Consider the following 18,685-nt stretch of genomic DNA (forward strand, 5'->3'; position numbering starts at 1 on the left):
ATCTTTATTAGCACTCACCAGCAAATCAAATCATTACAGATAAATATTGACTTGACAGGCTCTGATCACTCCATTAATTTAATTAGTTATAAAATAAACAAAATTAATTATATGACATTTTGTTAAAGTTGTCCAGAGAAAAAACTTATCTAGTATTCTTATTTATTAAATCTTTGGTAGTAATAAAGTGTCACTTGTCAAAGTTTAGAAACTTCAGTTGATAACAGGATAGGGGATGGATTGCTGGCTTCTTGCTGGTTATGACATCCTGTTGTGGTACTCTACTCCCCCCTCTGTACTATTAGAAGTGTCAACACTAGTTCAGGTGTCTGAAGTAGAACTACTATGCATCAATGTGTTTATGCTTTGATAAAATAATAATATCAGTTATTTTACTTGTTAAATAAAGGTATTAGGATACAATAATTATTCTACCCCAATAATGTTATGTTTAAGATATTTGTCAAAAATATTTTTCATTTAAAATAAATTATGTTTTCCAAAATTTTTACAGAGATTCCTGCCATGAGGCCTGGACAAATATTCGGTTTTCACCCATGTTTGGGTGTATATGCCCGAATAATCATATGAAGAAACGATGTGATCGTATTTTCAGTTTGGTAAATCACAATCCTTGTATTGGTGAGTACCATTTTTGAATTCTGCATGCACATTGTAGACCCACTTTTGAATTGAATCTGAAAATTCTTTTCTTTACACCGTTAGGTCATTTAGTGCTTGCAGAGCTTGTAATGCCTGTTGCCCGACCCGCCTGTTCCAATCCTCATCACGGTACACGTTTTCAAGTTTAGCATGACACGTTAGCAAGTTTTGTCAGCCGCACTGAGCACTTATGTTTTCTTTACTTTCATTTGTGTTTCAGGCATACCGTACATGAAGCACTCAATATCTGCAATATTCTGCACTCTCACCCCCTCACCCGAGCACAGAAGATTGAGTTGTCTTGAAGTAGTCACAGTCACACTTAGTCCATATTTTGTGTCCCCAGCAGCACTTTAGCCTACACACTTCTTGTTGGCAAATTGGTTTAACGTTTGACAATTGACACTCTTGGAAACTGAGTCCAGTATTCGGGATACGTTTCAGTTAAGGAGATATCCAAGGACACGCCGTCCGCGTTTGATGGCGTGGAGTTAGAAAACCCATTGGTCGGTGTAAAAGATCAAAAAGAGCCGAAGCAAGAGCTGACCAGTAACGGCTACAGCACTTTGTTTCACTCAAGAGGCAGAACGAATCGGCCGAGAACCACTCAAAAGGTCCAGAACAACCATTCAAGTATGTATGATATTTGTGTCTTCTAATTTTCTGTGTTGAATTAAACACATTCAGATACACAGAACAGAACACATACTGTATACATGACTACTGGTAATTAAAAATTTAAAAAAAACAAATTAAATTATAAAGAATCGCGGACTGCCATAACCACAACTGCCGCAGCAGCCAAGCACAACCACAAAAACCCAATACCTATATAACCACATACCACAATAGCCCTCCCCGAGCTTACACATCAGGTGCACATATCCTGTAGTTCCTGCATAACCTCAGATTAGCGTGCTGACCCCCTATTAAAGAGAACACTTTTAACACTTAATACCGCCTGTGGGATCAGATAAGCACTTTTAACAACATAGTATTTGTATTTATTGTAAACAATAGCATTTAGCATGTAGAATGAACATTCATATTACGGTAGTTGATTTCTTATTACAATTAGAGTAAAATTTTCATTAGACAGACAAGTACAATATAAATTTGCTTCAGTTTATTTTAAGCTGTAAGTATATAAACTATCAATTTTAACAAAACATGCAAAACTACTTTTTTTTAAATAACAAACATTCAACTTTCGACTCCTAATATAGAAGATCAGCTGGAAACATAAAACTAGCCAAAGGTTTGTTTACCTCCTAAATAACATATTCACTACCTAACGTGCTTGTGTTACAGCAAGTAAGGGCCTGCATAATTCACCATGTATAAATGTTCAGAATTATTTAGAATGTTCATAAACATTCTAAAACATTTAGATTTTAATTTGCAAAAACCCTGTCTATGAAACTATACATAGATTATCTTAAGCAAGAAAGAATAATTCTGTTAGAATTAATTTTTAGATATATAAATGTATATAGAACAAAATAATAACATCTTCATAATCATTCTACAGAAGAGGTTATTATGCGATCGAATCATATTTTACCTGTTAAAATTTGTACCTGCAGAGCCTTTATCCATATCATTGGTTCAGAAGGTTTGATTCATATTTAATTGCCTGAATACAGGGTGTAAACTAGTCCCTAGCTGCATTAAATAGGTATAAAAATCCCTTACCTAGTTTTAAATGTCAAGCTGAACTTCTAAATATGAGTTTAAAAACTTTCCTTCTCGTGCATTCTAAATGAATAACATAAATATATAATTTTAATATAATTATTAAAACATTGACGGTATAATTTAGATTTTTAATATTGTTAAAAAAAAATAGTTGAATTATTAACCTGTTTATAAAGTGAGCTTTCTTTTGTAGGGTGATAGTGAATTTAACGTACCTACTGAAGAACAATTAATGCTAAATATTAAAGTAAAAATGTACACAAAAAAATTCATGTTTAATGCGATATTAAGTACACTGACCCAAAAGAAAAGCCGTAAAGTATAAAGAAAAATTTCAAGAATTATCACTTATACATATTAAGGAATTCAGCAATTCTTGATTTATTGCATACTTGACACAGAATTTTTTGAAATCCCTTTCATTATTAATGTTACTAAAAGGATCTACAAATGTTTTTATCACACAATTACAGTAAAATAAAATGCAAAATCTAAAACTTATCAATTCTAGGATATACAATTATACAACAAAAATATATATTAAAAATCATTTATCAGTGGTCTGATATACTTTCCACATAGAATAGCATAGAATAGAACAGACATAAAGTACAGTTACTCAATATAGATTTTCCCAGAAACAGTTCTACAACTCAAACACAATCTTTCACTTCAATATCTATTAGTAAATTTATCTATTAATTATATTTTATGGTTACTAAATCATTTATCCTGTAGATTAGTTTTGTTGCAGCTGGTCAGATTGATTTCATATATTAATATTATAAATTATTTTATAACTGAAGACAAATATATTCAAAATTGATTTCTTTCATACTCTAGGATAGATAAATAGATGCTTTCATAATAAACACCTCCCACCTTCTTAAAAATCCATAATTAATAGCAAATACCCCACATAAAGTAATATTTTCAACCTTCAAAAGAAAACTGACCTAAAAAATTTTTGTTTAGATTCAGTAATTTTTTATAATTAATTTCATGTAAATGTACTACATTTTTACATTGTCATAAATTATATGTTTAATACCGTAAAATTCTGATAATGTAATAAACCCACAACCACATTTGTTTTCCTATTATTTTAGATACTTTTATAAATATATAAAACCATCAAACTGCAAGTTAAAACCACTAAAATAAAGACTTACCTACCTACAAATTTTTTTTTGTTATTTAACATTAAACAAATTTTTTCTAATAAAAATACAATGTAACGAAAATGATCCATAACAATAGAATTACAAAACAAAATATAAAAAACCTCTTTAACTCCATTACCAAAAGAACAGATAATTTATAGAATTTTTAATAAAATGTTCAAGTTCAAAAATTGTATATACAGTAATAAACCAAAAAAGTTGTGTTCTTTGTTTATTTTTAAGTAAAAACAAAATATAGCGAGTTTCAAAAAGTTCTCAATAAAAAGATTTACAAAATATGCTTTTATTTAACATAAATATTTTTTTTTTTTTTTTGTCTTCAGTCATTTGACTGGTTGATGCAGCTCTCCAAGATTCCCTATCTAGTGCTAGTCGTTTCATTTCAGTATACCCTCTACACCCTACATCCCTAACAATTTGTTTTACATACTCCAAACGTGGCCTGCCTACACAATTTTTCCCTTCTACCTGTCCTTCCAAAATTAAAGCGACTATTCCAGGATGCCTTAGTATGTGGCCTATAAGTCTGTCTCTTCTTTTAACTATATTTTTCCAAATGCTTCTTTCTTCATCTATTTGCCGCAATACCTCCTCATTTGTCACTTTATCCACCCATAAAGTGACAAATGAGTCATATATTTATCATATTTTTATCAAATGATAAATATATTAAATCTTTCATTTTCCAAACTAAAAAATTTACATCTCTGCTAGGATTATCATAATTGATTTGAGTGTTATTCTCTGCCCTTCCTAGCATTGTCACTCTAACATTTGTTTGTAGTTGACTCATTTCGGAGTACCTCCTATTATCAAATCTACTTTTAGCACTCAGTGTTAAAAGTAGTTTTGAGAATGAAGATAAAATACAACTACAAATGTTGACAATGCTAGGAAGGGTAGAAATTAGCACTAAAATCAATCAAGAAAGTTTTTTATTCAAATGCCTAAATAACAAAAAATCACTATAGTTTGTTCTTATGAAAAATGCACTGGTGTTTTTCATCTATTACTTCACAATTATCTCTGCTGGAAAAGGGAGTCATTGGAATTGGTACTGTTGTTTTGTTGCACTGGTGACACACATTCATATAGCTCGCTCTTTATAGAGCTCCCTCTTTCTCTCTCTATGTAAATTAGCTCATAGTATATAGTATGTAGCTCATAGAAGCTACACACACACACACACACACACATATATATATATATATATATATATACTTTTTATACTTTTTCAGAACATTAATATATTAAAAAACAATAGACAAAGTGTTTCATAATGTTCTTCAGGATAACAAAAATTTGATTTAAATTAAACTAATGGACCTAATTTGTTAAAACTAAAACTAAAACAGGAGAAAAGAAAAGCTCACATCTTCCCCACATGATTGCCTCCACCATCAGCAATAAAGTTACTTTTCACATAAACTCAAAGTAAATAATTATAATTCATGGATATGAGGACGAATATCCATATACCTATGTAAAGCATCAATGTGATCTTCTAAAAATGAATGTGTACTCTGCCACCTTTCATGAAGAAGTACATGAACCATCCTTTAAAACAAAATATTATACATAAAGAATAAATAATCTATGCCTTTGTTGCAAGCCAATATAATTTCATTTTTCATAAAGCCAATTATCATTCCTATTTCCACAATGAGGTCTACCTCTACTCAAAAACAATGCTGTCAGTTCAATGAGGTAGGCATCTGAAAATTACCATAAAATGATGTTGTAGCTGTAAAAATCATCATCATACTCCATGCGAGTTGTTTCTTTGAGGTTACATAAAAGATAATACATTCACCCTAACAATGCTTCATATCTCGGACCTGGAGAACATAACATAACACTGAATGCTATAAACAAGCATAGTTTAACAAGAATGTAGCAAAATTATAATGTTGCATTAACTAATAAATATATATTTTATCACACATGGGTCACAAATTGAACATCTGTATGAATTAAAAAACCATTTGAGTTTTTTCTGATTTATCAAGACAGTTTATTTGCAATAAACTTTTGTAGCCGCGAAGAGTATTATCTTTATGAAAGTGGATGTAAACTTAATATTTTTATTTATTTACTTTTTGCTTTAAAGCAATAGGAAAATAGATGAAGTGTGTAGCATAAAGGTCTTACTTTTTACGGTCACCAACATTTTTTTATGTTGGGTAAAAGGGCAAGCATTATCAAGAAAAGCATTGAATAGCAGTAAAATTCCTCTTAATCTCAAAATATAGATAACGTAAAAACTAAAGTGGCCTTGACATTTGTTAAAAGCTTTAAAGCGTTTAACACATTATATTTACTACCTTTTCTGTAACTATTATAATTCTAATCCTAACATGTAGTACTGCATTAACCAAAAATACAACCAAACTTTCCTTTCTTTAAGATTGATATTAAAATACACAATTTAAACACAACAAACCAAACCACACTTACAAATAATCTTTGAGATGGTTCAAAGATGATGTCTGTCAATAAAGAGTAAAGCTATCCTTTTAATTACTGATTCTGAGTAATGTATCAAGTTAGCAATGAAAAAAACTGTAAACATTTTTATTTATGCAGCCATATTTTGAACAAACTTTTGTGAAGAACACATTAAACTTCTTTTAAATAAATGGAAAAAATTTGCATCAATAACAAGGATAACACAAAATGATTATCAACAGTAGCACCCTAAAGTAAAAGGCTTTCAGTAAAATCACTAATATATCAGTGGGCACAACAAACAAGATAAAAAACAGATGAAATGACACCACTATTAAAGTTAAACACAATTTAAAGCACAATCTGAGAAAACAACAGGACATAAGAATTTATTGCAAATTGAGATTTTATCGTGATTTCTATGGAAGGCAAAATAATGAAAAAAAGAGCAAATCTACAACAGATTTTTGTAACAGCAATTATACACAACTTGTGAAATGTGGATACAATAAACATGAAGTAAAATAAATATAGGATACATTTACTAAAATGAAGTTTTATTGAACTGCTATTTTAAATTACAATTCTTTAAGTTTCATAGGAATGGGGGCTTGAAAATTATGTACTATAAAAGGTGTACAAAAATATAAATTGAATAATTCCTACAGACAACATATCTAATACAACAAAATAAGCAACAATAAAAAATAATAGTAAATAAAAATAGGCATCAACAGAGATTGGTTAAATAAATTTTTGTTTTAATAACTTGCACTCTTTGTCTAAACTTCATGGAAGAGTGCAAGATAAGAACATAAATATTTAAAAAATTATACTTTAAATTATATCACATTCTAAATTTTAAAATGGTGACATTTTAATCAGACATACTGTTTTAGGACCTTACGCACTCTTTGTTGTAGTACAGTTTACAAAGCTTTTTAAACATTATGCACTAATTATTTGTATGCATATGAAAAAAATGTATTATATTTTATCCTAATTAAATTAAAAAGTTTACTCTGAAATGATTGTTGTTTAGTAATCTTATGATACAATACAAGCTCTGTTCAGAAAATAACCAAACATTTTTAATTACGCGCCAACAGATATTTAGTGACGTGAGGTTGGCATCATTGTGTTCCGCATAATCTTTTTTGTAACCACATATTCTTGGATTGTTGATATCTTTTTTAGTTTTTTCTGTTATTTTTATTTGATTGCAACGTGTTTAAGTGTTGGTAGCAATTTTCGGGAGCAACGATACAACGTAAAATTTTACGTGAAACTGGGAAAACCTTTCACAGAAACATTTCAACTTTTGAAACAAGCTTATGAAGATGATGTTCTGGGTCGTACGCAATGTTACAAATGGTTTTCACGATTTAAAAGTGGTCGTCAGTCAATTAAAGATGACCCATGAGCCGGGAAGGCCTTCGACTTCAACTGATGACACCTACGTTCAGAAAATCAATGATCTGATGCGCATGCAAATCGCCAATTGACTGTAAGAGAACTTGCAGGAATGGTTACCGTCCCGATTGGATCATGCCATGACATTTTGACTTAAAACTGAACATGCATCGAGTTGCAGCTTTTGATGACCGAACAGCAGAAAGAATATCGAGTGGATGTTTGTCGGCAACTTCGTGAAGTCAATGACTGAAACATTCATGCAAAGGATCACAACGGGAGACAAAAGCTGGGTTTATGGTTACGACATTGAATCAATCATCAAAAACTCGCACATTACAGAAACCGCTACCAACACTTAAACATGTTGCTCTCAAATAACAATAACACGAAAATTAAACGAGATATCCACAACCCAAGAATATGTGGTTGCAGAGGAGGTTATGCGGAACATAATGCTGCCAACCGCATATCACTAAATATCTCCGCTGGCACGTAATTAAAAATGTTCGGTTATTTTCTGAACAGACCTCGTATTGTAAAAAGGAAATATAAGGATGATATATAAGTTGAATCCCAAACCTATACAACCTCAAAATAATTTCAAATTGCACTTTCAATAGTTTATCAACAGCACTGCTTCCCCAAATAATATTTTTTATCTATTTTTGGAATTTTTGTGAATCAGATTTACTAACTGAATCCATGTATGGAATAAACAATGTGATACATATAAAATTTACTAAATCAAGAAAGTTGTCATTTCATCACCTCTAACAGTGGATAATAATAATAATAATAATACATGTAAACCTCTACAGTGGATAAACATAATAATGCATTTCAAATCTCTGCAATGGAAGTTTGAATTAACCAATGCCACTTCTTCCAAGAGCATAAGATTACAACTAATCACACTACATATGTTACATCTAATAGAAAAAAGCATGACTTAAATTAAACATAATTTTACATTATCAAACAATAATTGTTTTGTAGAGTAGCCAGTAAATGTATCGTAAGTATAAGTATAACTCTCATACAAGTCCTTTGTTACAAACTAAACACACCATGTCACAACCTGTAAGCTCCACTATGCTTGGAGTGTCTCAGAAGGAGCTAGCATCCACAAAGAAAGTAGCATCCACAAATATAAACAGATATAAGAATGATCTGAGCCACATTTAATAACCCATCCTCACACACATCAACAAAATAAAGTAATAACAATGTAATTTTTCTATGAAAGAATAACTTTTTCCGTAGTATTTTGCCAATGATGACCATATCAGTGAGTGACTAACTTTTTTTTAAGAATCTTATGTCATTCAACTTTACAATACATTACATTTTTAGGCCATCAAACCCTTTTCAATAAATATAAAGGGCATGGAAATAATTCAGTTTCCAATGAACAACATTTAACGTAATAACAACAGTAAATTCTATTACTACTTCAGCATTTTTTTAGTATTGCTTTCCAAAAGAAAAAAAAAATTGCAGTACAAAAAAACAATAATTAAGAGCCAATAACAAGGAACTTGAGAAATTATCTTACTAAAAAGAATAGATTGATATACAGCTACATATAAAAGTGTAAAATTTCTAAGAAAAAATGTCATAGATAATTATATATAATTAAAAGGTTAGTCTAAAAATTACTTTAATCCAGTTCTGTATTATTTCACATTATAATACTTAGTCACTGAAACAAAAAATGTAATAGTTATATTTGTAAAGGTGATTAATAAAGAAATTGTTTGATAATTTTAAACTAATTATTGTAAATATTCTAATTTAAATATCCATTATGTTTACAACAGCAGCATAAAAAGAACCTTAAGATACAGAATAGAAAATAAATAATACAATTTTTTTGATACATTGTTATTGTGTATCAAAAAGAAGGTAATCAGGTCTTCTAATAAAGATAAATTTAAAAAAATTCATATCATAAAACCCAGCTTTTACAATAAGACAGCTAACTGCTCTATTCACGTAAATTTATGAATTTAATGCTATACTCATTTAAAATAGACATTTCATTTTACATCTGACTCATGCAGAAGTAAATGATGTATATTAACATAAACCTAATAAAAATTAAATAGAGTATATATAAAATTTAAAAAAATGCCTTCCAATAGCAACAATTTTTAAAACTTATAAACATAAATATAACAGTACACTTTTTCTATATTTTTAGTAACATTAATAATAAAGGTGAATGCCTGGGTAAGACAGTAAACTGTATTCCTTACAATTTAATAGTTTTACAACACCTAAGATATCTCAGAGAATAACATATTAGAAATTGAAGAGTTTAAAGCAAAAACAATATTGAATACATTTTCACTTCATATAATTAGCATCTGAAAGCTAATGATCACAACAGTTCATGCCAGTTAAAGTTTATTAATAAAATAAAGTTATAATGGTAAGAATAAATATCCATACACACAACCTAAACATTCTAATCAGAGTCTGCTTTTAATCACTTATTTTATACATCCTTTTCTAAGAAGTGATCATAACAAAAGAATCTGTTTGAATTTCATACAGAAAAACTAAAATTAGGCACACATTTAAAAAATGTTCTACTGTAGGCAAAACACAACTTGCTTAATTACTTTTTTTTTCATGGTGAATATTCTTAGACAATAAACAGACTAAACCCAGAAATACCAAAAATTACAGAGTACACAATACAATTTCACTTATTGCTGCCAGTATTCCCATTTCGCAGTTCAAATTACTGTATCTTAATCAATGGTCAACAGGCTTCAATTTTTCATGAAAAAGTTAGTGTTAGAATACAAAAAACAGACCCTAAATCTTATGACTACACTGCAAACTCAATTCAACCAAAAATCTACCTAAATTTTGCAAAAACATAACATTTATTGCAATTTCCAATTCAGCAACCAAATCAGATCACTGGCCAACAAAAGCCATTGTCTTAATTTCTGGGGTCAAGAACTTCATGCCATTATTAATCATATCATTGTATTAACAGTTTCTTCCTCATTATGACTTTTTATTTTCTTCATCCTTCTTAAATAGGTTAGTTATTGGCCGAGCCTTATATGATACAAGACTGTTTCCAAAAACTGTAATAAAAAATGGGATTACAAACAGACATTTAAGATGTTTAATGTTTTATATTTACTGCTTGTTTCTTGCCTGTGATTTATGAAATGATATTTTAATACATAGGTAATGAAAAAAAGTAACTAAAAATAAGCTTAAAAATCCAGTGAAAATTTTGATTATTATGCACGCATGCTGACTAATGTATCTGGTGACAGATCATGGAAGCTGTATGCACTTATTCCAATGATCATTTTTTAATAACTTCTGTGTAAAAGAAGTATAAGACATTTCATATTAATTCTATATTTTAATAGAAAATGTTTTGCTTTAAATATGTTACCTTATCCATGTATTTGTATAAGTTCATGTATGTACTTATCCATATAAAGAGATTTGTCTTTGATAAAAAGAATAGCCCTTATTTAAAAAAAAAAAAATTATCTACCTCTATCAAACCAGCCAACAAAACAAAACCATGACCCATTTCTAATTGATTTTCATGTAACTCAATGAGAAACAAGATGACCTTGCTTCTATTGCCATTTTTAATAAATAACCAAACCATTAAAAAAAAATGTCCAACCAATTTATTAAAAGTACTATTAAAAGATTTTCTTTTGCAGAAAAAATATTACTCTAATGACAAATTTTTAAATAATACTAATTAAAAAATGTTACAAAAAACTGGATTTTCTGCATCCCAATCAACTTGTATATAAATTTGTGCTCAAGTAATTTCATTAACACCTGAATTATGATACATTTTGTAGTTATTTTTTATATTCAATATCTTCATGTACTTACCTTAATATTAATATCACGTGCTTATATTTTAAATAATTAATATGAATTTTAATCATGTCTATATTTTATTTTATAATTAGTTGTGTATTTTGTGATCCTCTGATCAAGGTTTTACCATAGTTTCTCTTGATCTGTCCTGGCAAATGCTGAAGCAGTTCCTTCTTTAATCCATGAAAGAGTTATGTCTACCATTCATGATGTTATATTTTTAATGTAATATTATGTACCAATCAGAACAGAATATTTATTTAATACAAATTTAATACATTTTTAACTAAGGTTATAAGCCTTTAGATAATTTGATTTATTTATGTTTTTGAAATAATTAAATTAAGAAGCAGTTGAACCCAGTCCAATGATCAATAGACCTATGAAAGAAAATTTAGAACTAGCAATTGTTTGGTCCTTCTATAAAAATTTAACTGTACTTCCAATATTGAAATTAAAACTATGATACTTCAACCAGGGAAAAAATTGGATCCATCTTTATTTACACATCCTCTAAAAAATTTTCAGAGAATATTATAAAATTCTCATTTTATAATAGCATATTACAATTTCTAAATATCTAATTTACTCTTCATCTGTATTTTGGATTCAAATACTTACAGTTAACACATAATCTGTTACTTAGATCATGCTCTTAATCAGTTAGTAATATTTTACCAAATATTTGGTAATGTTTTACTGTTAGTAACATTTTAATGTATATTTTATAAGTAATTATACATTAGAGGCTAACAAATTAATTCTGTCTTATAATTTTATTTAGTTATTGCATCAGTCATTAGTTGATAGGATATAGTCCTTGAAGGGAAATAAAATTTGATATCTGTTTTTAATTGTAAATCTGTTTCACCTTGCCAGTGTTATCTAGAGTTTGTACATAATGACAGCACAAGCAAGCTTCTAACCAGCGACACAGTTCAAAAACAAAACAGCCATGAATGCATAGTAACAGAATGGTATGTTCTTGTCTACGACTGTTATTGACAATATAATACAAAATGTAATTTTTTTGTAATTATACGCAAATGTAAATTTTATAAAAAAGAAACTTAATTCAAAATGTTTTTAGTCATCTTTGTAACCATCCTTAGTGACTGATGAAGGTTTTTTCACATCAACATCAGCTGATGTTATTGCTGGCAGTTTTTTTAATCGGGCAGACTTATATTAAGAATGTGGGTGAAATTTACGAGCTATATCCCAGTCTTTGTTTATGTTTGTAAATGTGATGTATTCTTTGTTTTAATTTATTCTGTGTAAGATTCGTGTCAATGTATGTGTTTTATGCTTGCTAAATATTTTATAGTGCTGAGTCCTTCTGTATCTTCTTTCAGATAAAACTCAATTGTTTTGACCAGACTGTGAATCATATTTTTAAAATCAGTTTATGTGAGCTCAAGTGGTTTAAGCTGTTATGAATGGTAGTTACTGTCATTACAGGTTTTCCGTAAATTTGTAAACTGCTGGCAATAATATTAGCTGGTGTCAGAGTGAAAACAGTGGTTTCAGTTACTAACAGTCACAAAAAAGAATGAAAGCATTTTAGTCTTATAAAAATGAGTATTATACAATTTGGTTCAGTATGTCATAACAAAAGTTTTTAAATTCAAGTTATAAAAACTACTTAGATCTGAACTAGATTTTATTCTAAATCAAGCTTCTTCAAACAACAAATTATCTGAAGAAGACATTTAAAAATTATTTTGCATTTTTTAAAAGTAATATGTCATGGATGACAAAATTTTAGCTTAAATATAATATTTAGTCATCTCATCATAAACAATTATCCTTTTTTCTTATTATCATCTTTATGATTATCCAGTATTTCCTTAGTCCACCCTTGCCCCTCTGTACGTGCAGACTGAAATAATCTCTTCGATAAAGGATGATCTTTCACTCATTTTAAATAGTTTTTCCATTCATTTCACTGATTCAGTGAATTTCACTGATTTATGCTGTTATTTATAGGCTCCATATTCAACTATAACTGGATGTTCTCATTTCTTTAGTAATCCATTCTTATAATCCTACTTATTCTTCCACAGGAATAAATCTCAGCAGCTTGAGAATAATTCCTTCATACTGGAGATGTTGTCTTGTTTTACGTTTATATAGCAAGAACTTGCAACACAAAGTGATGAAGATTTAAGCATTGTTTCTTCCCTGGATTAGTTACTTGTATGTCTGTAAACAGGTCAGGAGTAATATTTTGAACCCATAACATTGTTCCAGTATACCATTAGGTTGATATGAAATGTAAATAACTAAATAATACCTGATCTGTAACTTTACTTTTAATAACACATTTTATAATATCTTTGTCACGAAAGCCATCATTTCTATGTTTTAAATCTGCTGACTTGATTTAACAGTCAAATTTATTGTTTATCCAGTTTGTAGAAGGAAACAGCATCCATTGTTGTTTATTTTCAGTGATCTATGAGAGCTGGTTTATTAACTGCTTCCTCTATTGTCAGTGGCATTTTATCCTTACTCCACACTGTTCAATTTTCAAGATATTTCCTAACATGTTTAGGGTGTTGTGTAACCAACTGGTTGTAAGAGACATAGTTTACCATCTTATCTGGAACCCATGAATATTAATTATTCGAGTATTTAAAGATTGTTATAAAAGAAAAAAATATGACCACACAGAAACACATTAACTAACACATCTTGTATGTGAGTATATTTTGCATGTGATGCTTCATTTTACACAAAATGCAAAATGATGCATCACATGCAAAATATACTCACCAGACATATTCCTACAGCATGCACTATAAAAGATGACAGTTATGTTTAAACTACTAAATATTTTGAAAAAATGCAATCATTGTACTTTGCTAGTATTTCTGTGCATAACAGCATATAAATATGGCTAACTTATCATCTCATCTTAATTAAAGAATGAAAACAGAAGTCATGATTTTTAGCAGGTTTTTGTAAATGTCAGCTTAAAACATCTGTAAAACAAAATTGAATTGTCATTAAAATATTAACTATTTTATAGCTAAGTTTTAACTTAAGTCATTTTGAAATTATTAAGCACACTTTATTAAATATATGCATTTTATGTTTGTAATCAGTACTTCACAGAAAGAGTCCTATTATTTATTTGATTTGAAACTTTATAACACATATTTGATTATGTTATATTAAAACAAAAAAATACCAGAATGTGATAGAATAGTAAAAATAGAAGATAAAGACTTATACTTTAAACATTCCTTGTTATTTTTTTTAAATATCTGATTATTTTAAAAATAATTTTTCTATTAAATCAGACCATCTTTGCAGCAATGTAGAGACTCGCTCACTTTCTATTTCTCCCACTCCCTCATATGATAAATACTTTGTCTAAGTTTTCAGAATTTTTATATGAGATGCACACTTAAAAGTTCCAACAATTTTAATCAAAGCATCTCAAATGTTTTGATTAAATTAAAAGACTTTAGAATACTTAAGGTTGATACCGGTACCAAAAAATACCTATGTTGATTGTAAACAAAAATTTGATGACTTTTTTGTAAAATTTTCATTATGCTTCAAAAAACTTAACAATTGGATAAAAATGTTATGAAACTACAAAAAAAAAAAAAAAAAAAAGATTAACTAACCTACAAATCAAAATCTCTTATCTACCCATTTTTGTTTAGTAAATGCATAAAGCAGCCATTCTCAAAAATGCTAAAAAATATAATTTTTTCCTAGTCAATAATTGAAAACAACCCAAAAACGGTTCTATTCACCAGAATTTTCAGGAAATGCATTTAAAATTTTGAAGACTTCTGGTTTAGTTATTTATTATTTCATTAATATGATTTTTTTTTTTTTAAATAGTCAGTGAAGCATAAGTTTTCATTCATTTTGTAATAAAGTGAATGCAAAATATTATTATACAGTGTCGTTATATTAATTTACTGTTTTAGTATTAGTTACATAGTTAATAACAGTTGCAGAGTTTAAAATAATTATAGTCACTTAATATTTATCCAAAAATGATTGCCTATAACAATGATGTTTTCATTTTTATCACAGTTTTGTTTTAAAAAAGATACAATAATCTAAGCACAACCATCACTGTTTGCAGATTATACTACTGATATGTACAAATTAAACTCATTTAACTGCAGTATTCTATGTAGAACAAACAGAATGCAGTTTTTAATGAAAAAAAAGCGTTCCTAAGTAGCATAACATTTGCAAACCACTTTGTATAAACATATCACAACTCTAAATACATCAAAAAATATTTTAAATATAAAAATGAAGGACCAAATAAATCCTAACACTCATTTGTTGTATAAGATACACTTGTACTAAAACACATAATAATCACACAAGTGAAACACCAACTTAGTTACATCAATATATCAAACAGAAAGACAGTTCAAATTTAAATTTAAATTTTAAAAGATCTGCTTTATCTTTTGACTACATCCTAAATTATGTCATCCTAATGTGAAAAAAAATTCAGCTGAAACCACAGTGCAGCAACAACAGTACTGGTCACTGATGAAGATTACTCAATTATAACTGAAATAAATAAATTTAATAAATTGGGCTGGAATAAATATCTAAAATTTAATATATTTAAAAAATAATTAAATTTCACTTAAATACTAATAAATTTAAACATAAGTAACTGTTTAACTGTTAAATTAAAACTTTCTCAACAAATTTTTTTGTACTAAAAAAATTGGTATTTTTTTCATCCACCTGTTTATTTACATGATAATCTTTGAATGACTTCTACAATCAAAAAATTTATAAGCATTATCACAACAGTACCTTGGTTAAGTGTGAAGATGGGTCAAATTTACCCAGAATTTATGAATTAAATATTAAAGTAAAACATTTTTCTTTGCATTTAATACAGAATAATATATTTGCATCCCTCCACCCTGAATGGATTAGTGCACATTTTTGTAGTGCTACTGGTTGCAGCGTGAGACCAGCATAAACTTATATTACATTCTATTCCAATATGAAAGTATTAATAAATAATAAACTGTAGAATTATTTTTTACATTTTTTATTTGAATATCCATATTAATCTTTTAGTAAAAACATATGTAAGTTTATTCTCATTTTTATTAGAATATACACAGAGCAGAAACAATTAGACGATTTAAAACTTGAAAATTAACACTTCAGTTGTAAACAAAATACTAACTACTAACTAGGTACACCATTGTAAAAAACAAGGATAAGCATTTGGTTTTTATCTAACATTTTGAATATAACATCACACAAGTGACCATTATTAGTGGTAAGGCACATCTGTGCAAGTCGTCCATGACTTTCCTCAGCCGATTCAATGGAAATGCATGAATCTATGCTCAAAATAAAATCTTTCAGTTCCTGTATAGTATGAGGTTGGTTAGCGTAACCCTTCTCTATCAAGTGGCCCACACAAAAAAAATTGCATGCTAATAAATCAGGCGACTATGCAACGTCTCTGAAACAAGAGATGACATGTTGGGGAAACATTTCTTGGATGACTGCCATGAAATTTCATTCTGTGTGGGCATTCTAGCGTTCCAGCCTGTTGGAACCACATCAGGCGTATTTCGATATGACATTTGTTATGGAGAAACATTTGCAACATCACCATATACCGATCTTATGTGACCGCAACAGACTGACTATTAGCATTCTCAAAAAAGTACATTCCAATTGCACTAACATCTCACCACAGTGTAACTTTTCACTGTGCAGTGGCTTCTCATACAATATGAGTGGGTTCTCTGCGGTCCAATATGTGAAGTTTTGCGTATCCGTTTAGATGAAAATGTGCTTCATCGGACATTAGCAGGTGAACCAGCTATTGTGGCGTTTCTTCGATTAGTTACAGCAACTGCCTGCAAAAGTTACTCCCGTTATTCAAATCACGAGGATGGAGTTGCTGCGCTACTTGAATTTTGGAACATTAAATCCTCATGAAAGATGCGCCCAGCGGTTCTACGGATTAAGTAACGGGCGCCCGTTAGCGACGAGCGGAACGCTGAGGACTACGCTAAAACGCTTCCGCCACTCTCTGTACATTCCCCAGCGTTCGCACATTTCGAGGGTGACCTGTCAGCTTTTGTTGAAAATGTTTGCATTAGACCTGAATCGTCTGACCTAATTCAATATTGATTAGCGTATGGGAATATTTCCATTCCTTCCAATGCCAAAATGTCGTAAAAACCGTTACGTTATAGTACCGGAACCGTTATGTTTGCAGAACGTATCCACTGCAAAAACGCAATGCTCTTCGTACCAACGCTGCATCATAACTAAAGGCTTTAAACTACTTTACTCAGCTAGTTTCTTTGGCAAACGGTGGCCTATGACATGCGCGAACTCTCAGTTGTCTCGATCCAGTAACAGAGAGAGTTTCCGTCTGCAGACAGGAATAGAGAGAGCAAACCTTTATCTACAATCGTAGTTAAGAACACTCGGCTATGTATTACACATATAAATTGCACTTTAGTAGCTAATCATAAATCTACTTCAATAAAACAAAGTTTGTCTTTGATCTTATCTTAACTAAGCACAGTTTTAGTTCTGTAATTATACTGGTTTTTCCCCTGTTAGCCTCCGGAAATCACCATCAGGTATTACTTCAGAGGATGAGTGAGAATGATATGTATGAGTGTAAATGAAGTATAGTCTTCATTTACAAGTCGAGAGTTCGAACTCTCGACTTCGAAATCAGCTGATTTGCGAAGACGCGTTCACCACTTGACCAACCCGGTGGTTTCTACAGGTTGTCCCATATAAAACGCAACCCAACCTTGTATTGGTAGGTATTGAAATAATAAAAAGGCATGTGTAAATGTAAATGTAATTTTTATTATTACCATCCATTATCTTACATTTAGAGTAAATGTTGGAAGTAGCCGCCATCTTCTTGAATTCAAGCTTCAATTCTTTTTACAGCGTTTATTGCAACTTTTTTCAAGTTTGTTTGTATTTAATACAGCTTGTTCAATATTGACTTTCAATTGTTCAAGTGTTCGTGGTTTGTTGCTGTAGGCTTTTTCTTTGAGGTAACCCCATAGAAAAAAATCCGCCGCAGTCAAATGTGGAGATCTTGGTGGCCACAAGCATCGACCGAGAACACGATTACCAAAGAATTCCTCGACGAAATCAGAAATTGAACCTGCGTAGTGCGATGTCGCACCGTCATGTTGTAGCCAGCAATGTCTCTCTTCCTCTTCCAAGAGTGCGATGAACTGAAATAAAATATCCTCATATCGTTCTGCATTAATGGTGTAGTCGAAAAAAATAGGACCGATTATTTTCTTCCGCGATATCGCGCACCACACGTCCAACTTCTGCGGGTGTAATTGTTTTTCGTGATAAACGTGGGGATTTTCAGC

General features: G+C 29.9%; 1 protein-coding gene across 1 annotated transcript in view; it reads left to right on the forward strand.

The window, feature by feature from the left end:
• LOC142322676 (uncharacterized) overlaps window positions 1–18,685 on the forward strand; it is a 239,772-nt gene that overhangs the window by 161,337 nt on the left and 59,750 nt on the right. The window contains exon 5 of the mRNA XM_075361754.1: window positions 515–642. Within this exon, the coding sequence (XP_075217869.1) occupies window positions 515–642 (128 nt within the window). The remainder of the gene's footprint in view (window positions 1–514; window positions 643–18,685) is intronic.

This window comes from Lycorma delicatula, chromosome 4, assembly GCF_047948215.1.
Source record: "Lycorma delicatula isolate Av1 chromosome 4, ASM4794821v1, whole genome shotgun sequence".
Taxonomy (NCBI): domain Eukaryota; kingdom Metazoa; phylum Arthropoda; class Insecta; order Hemiptera; family Fulgoridae; genus Lycorma; species Lycorma delicatula.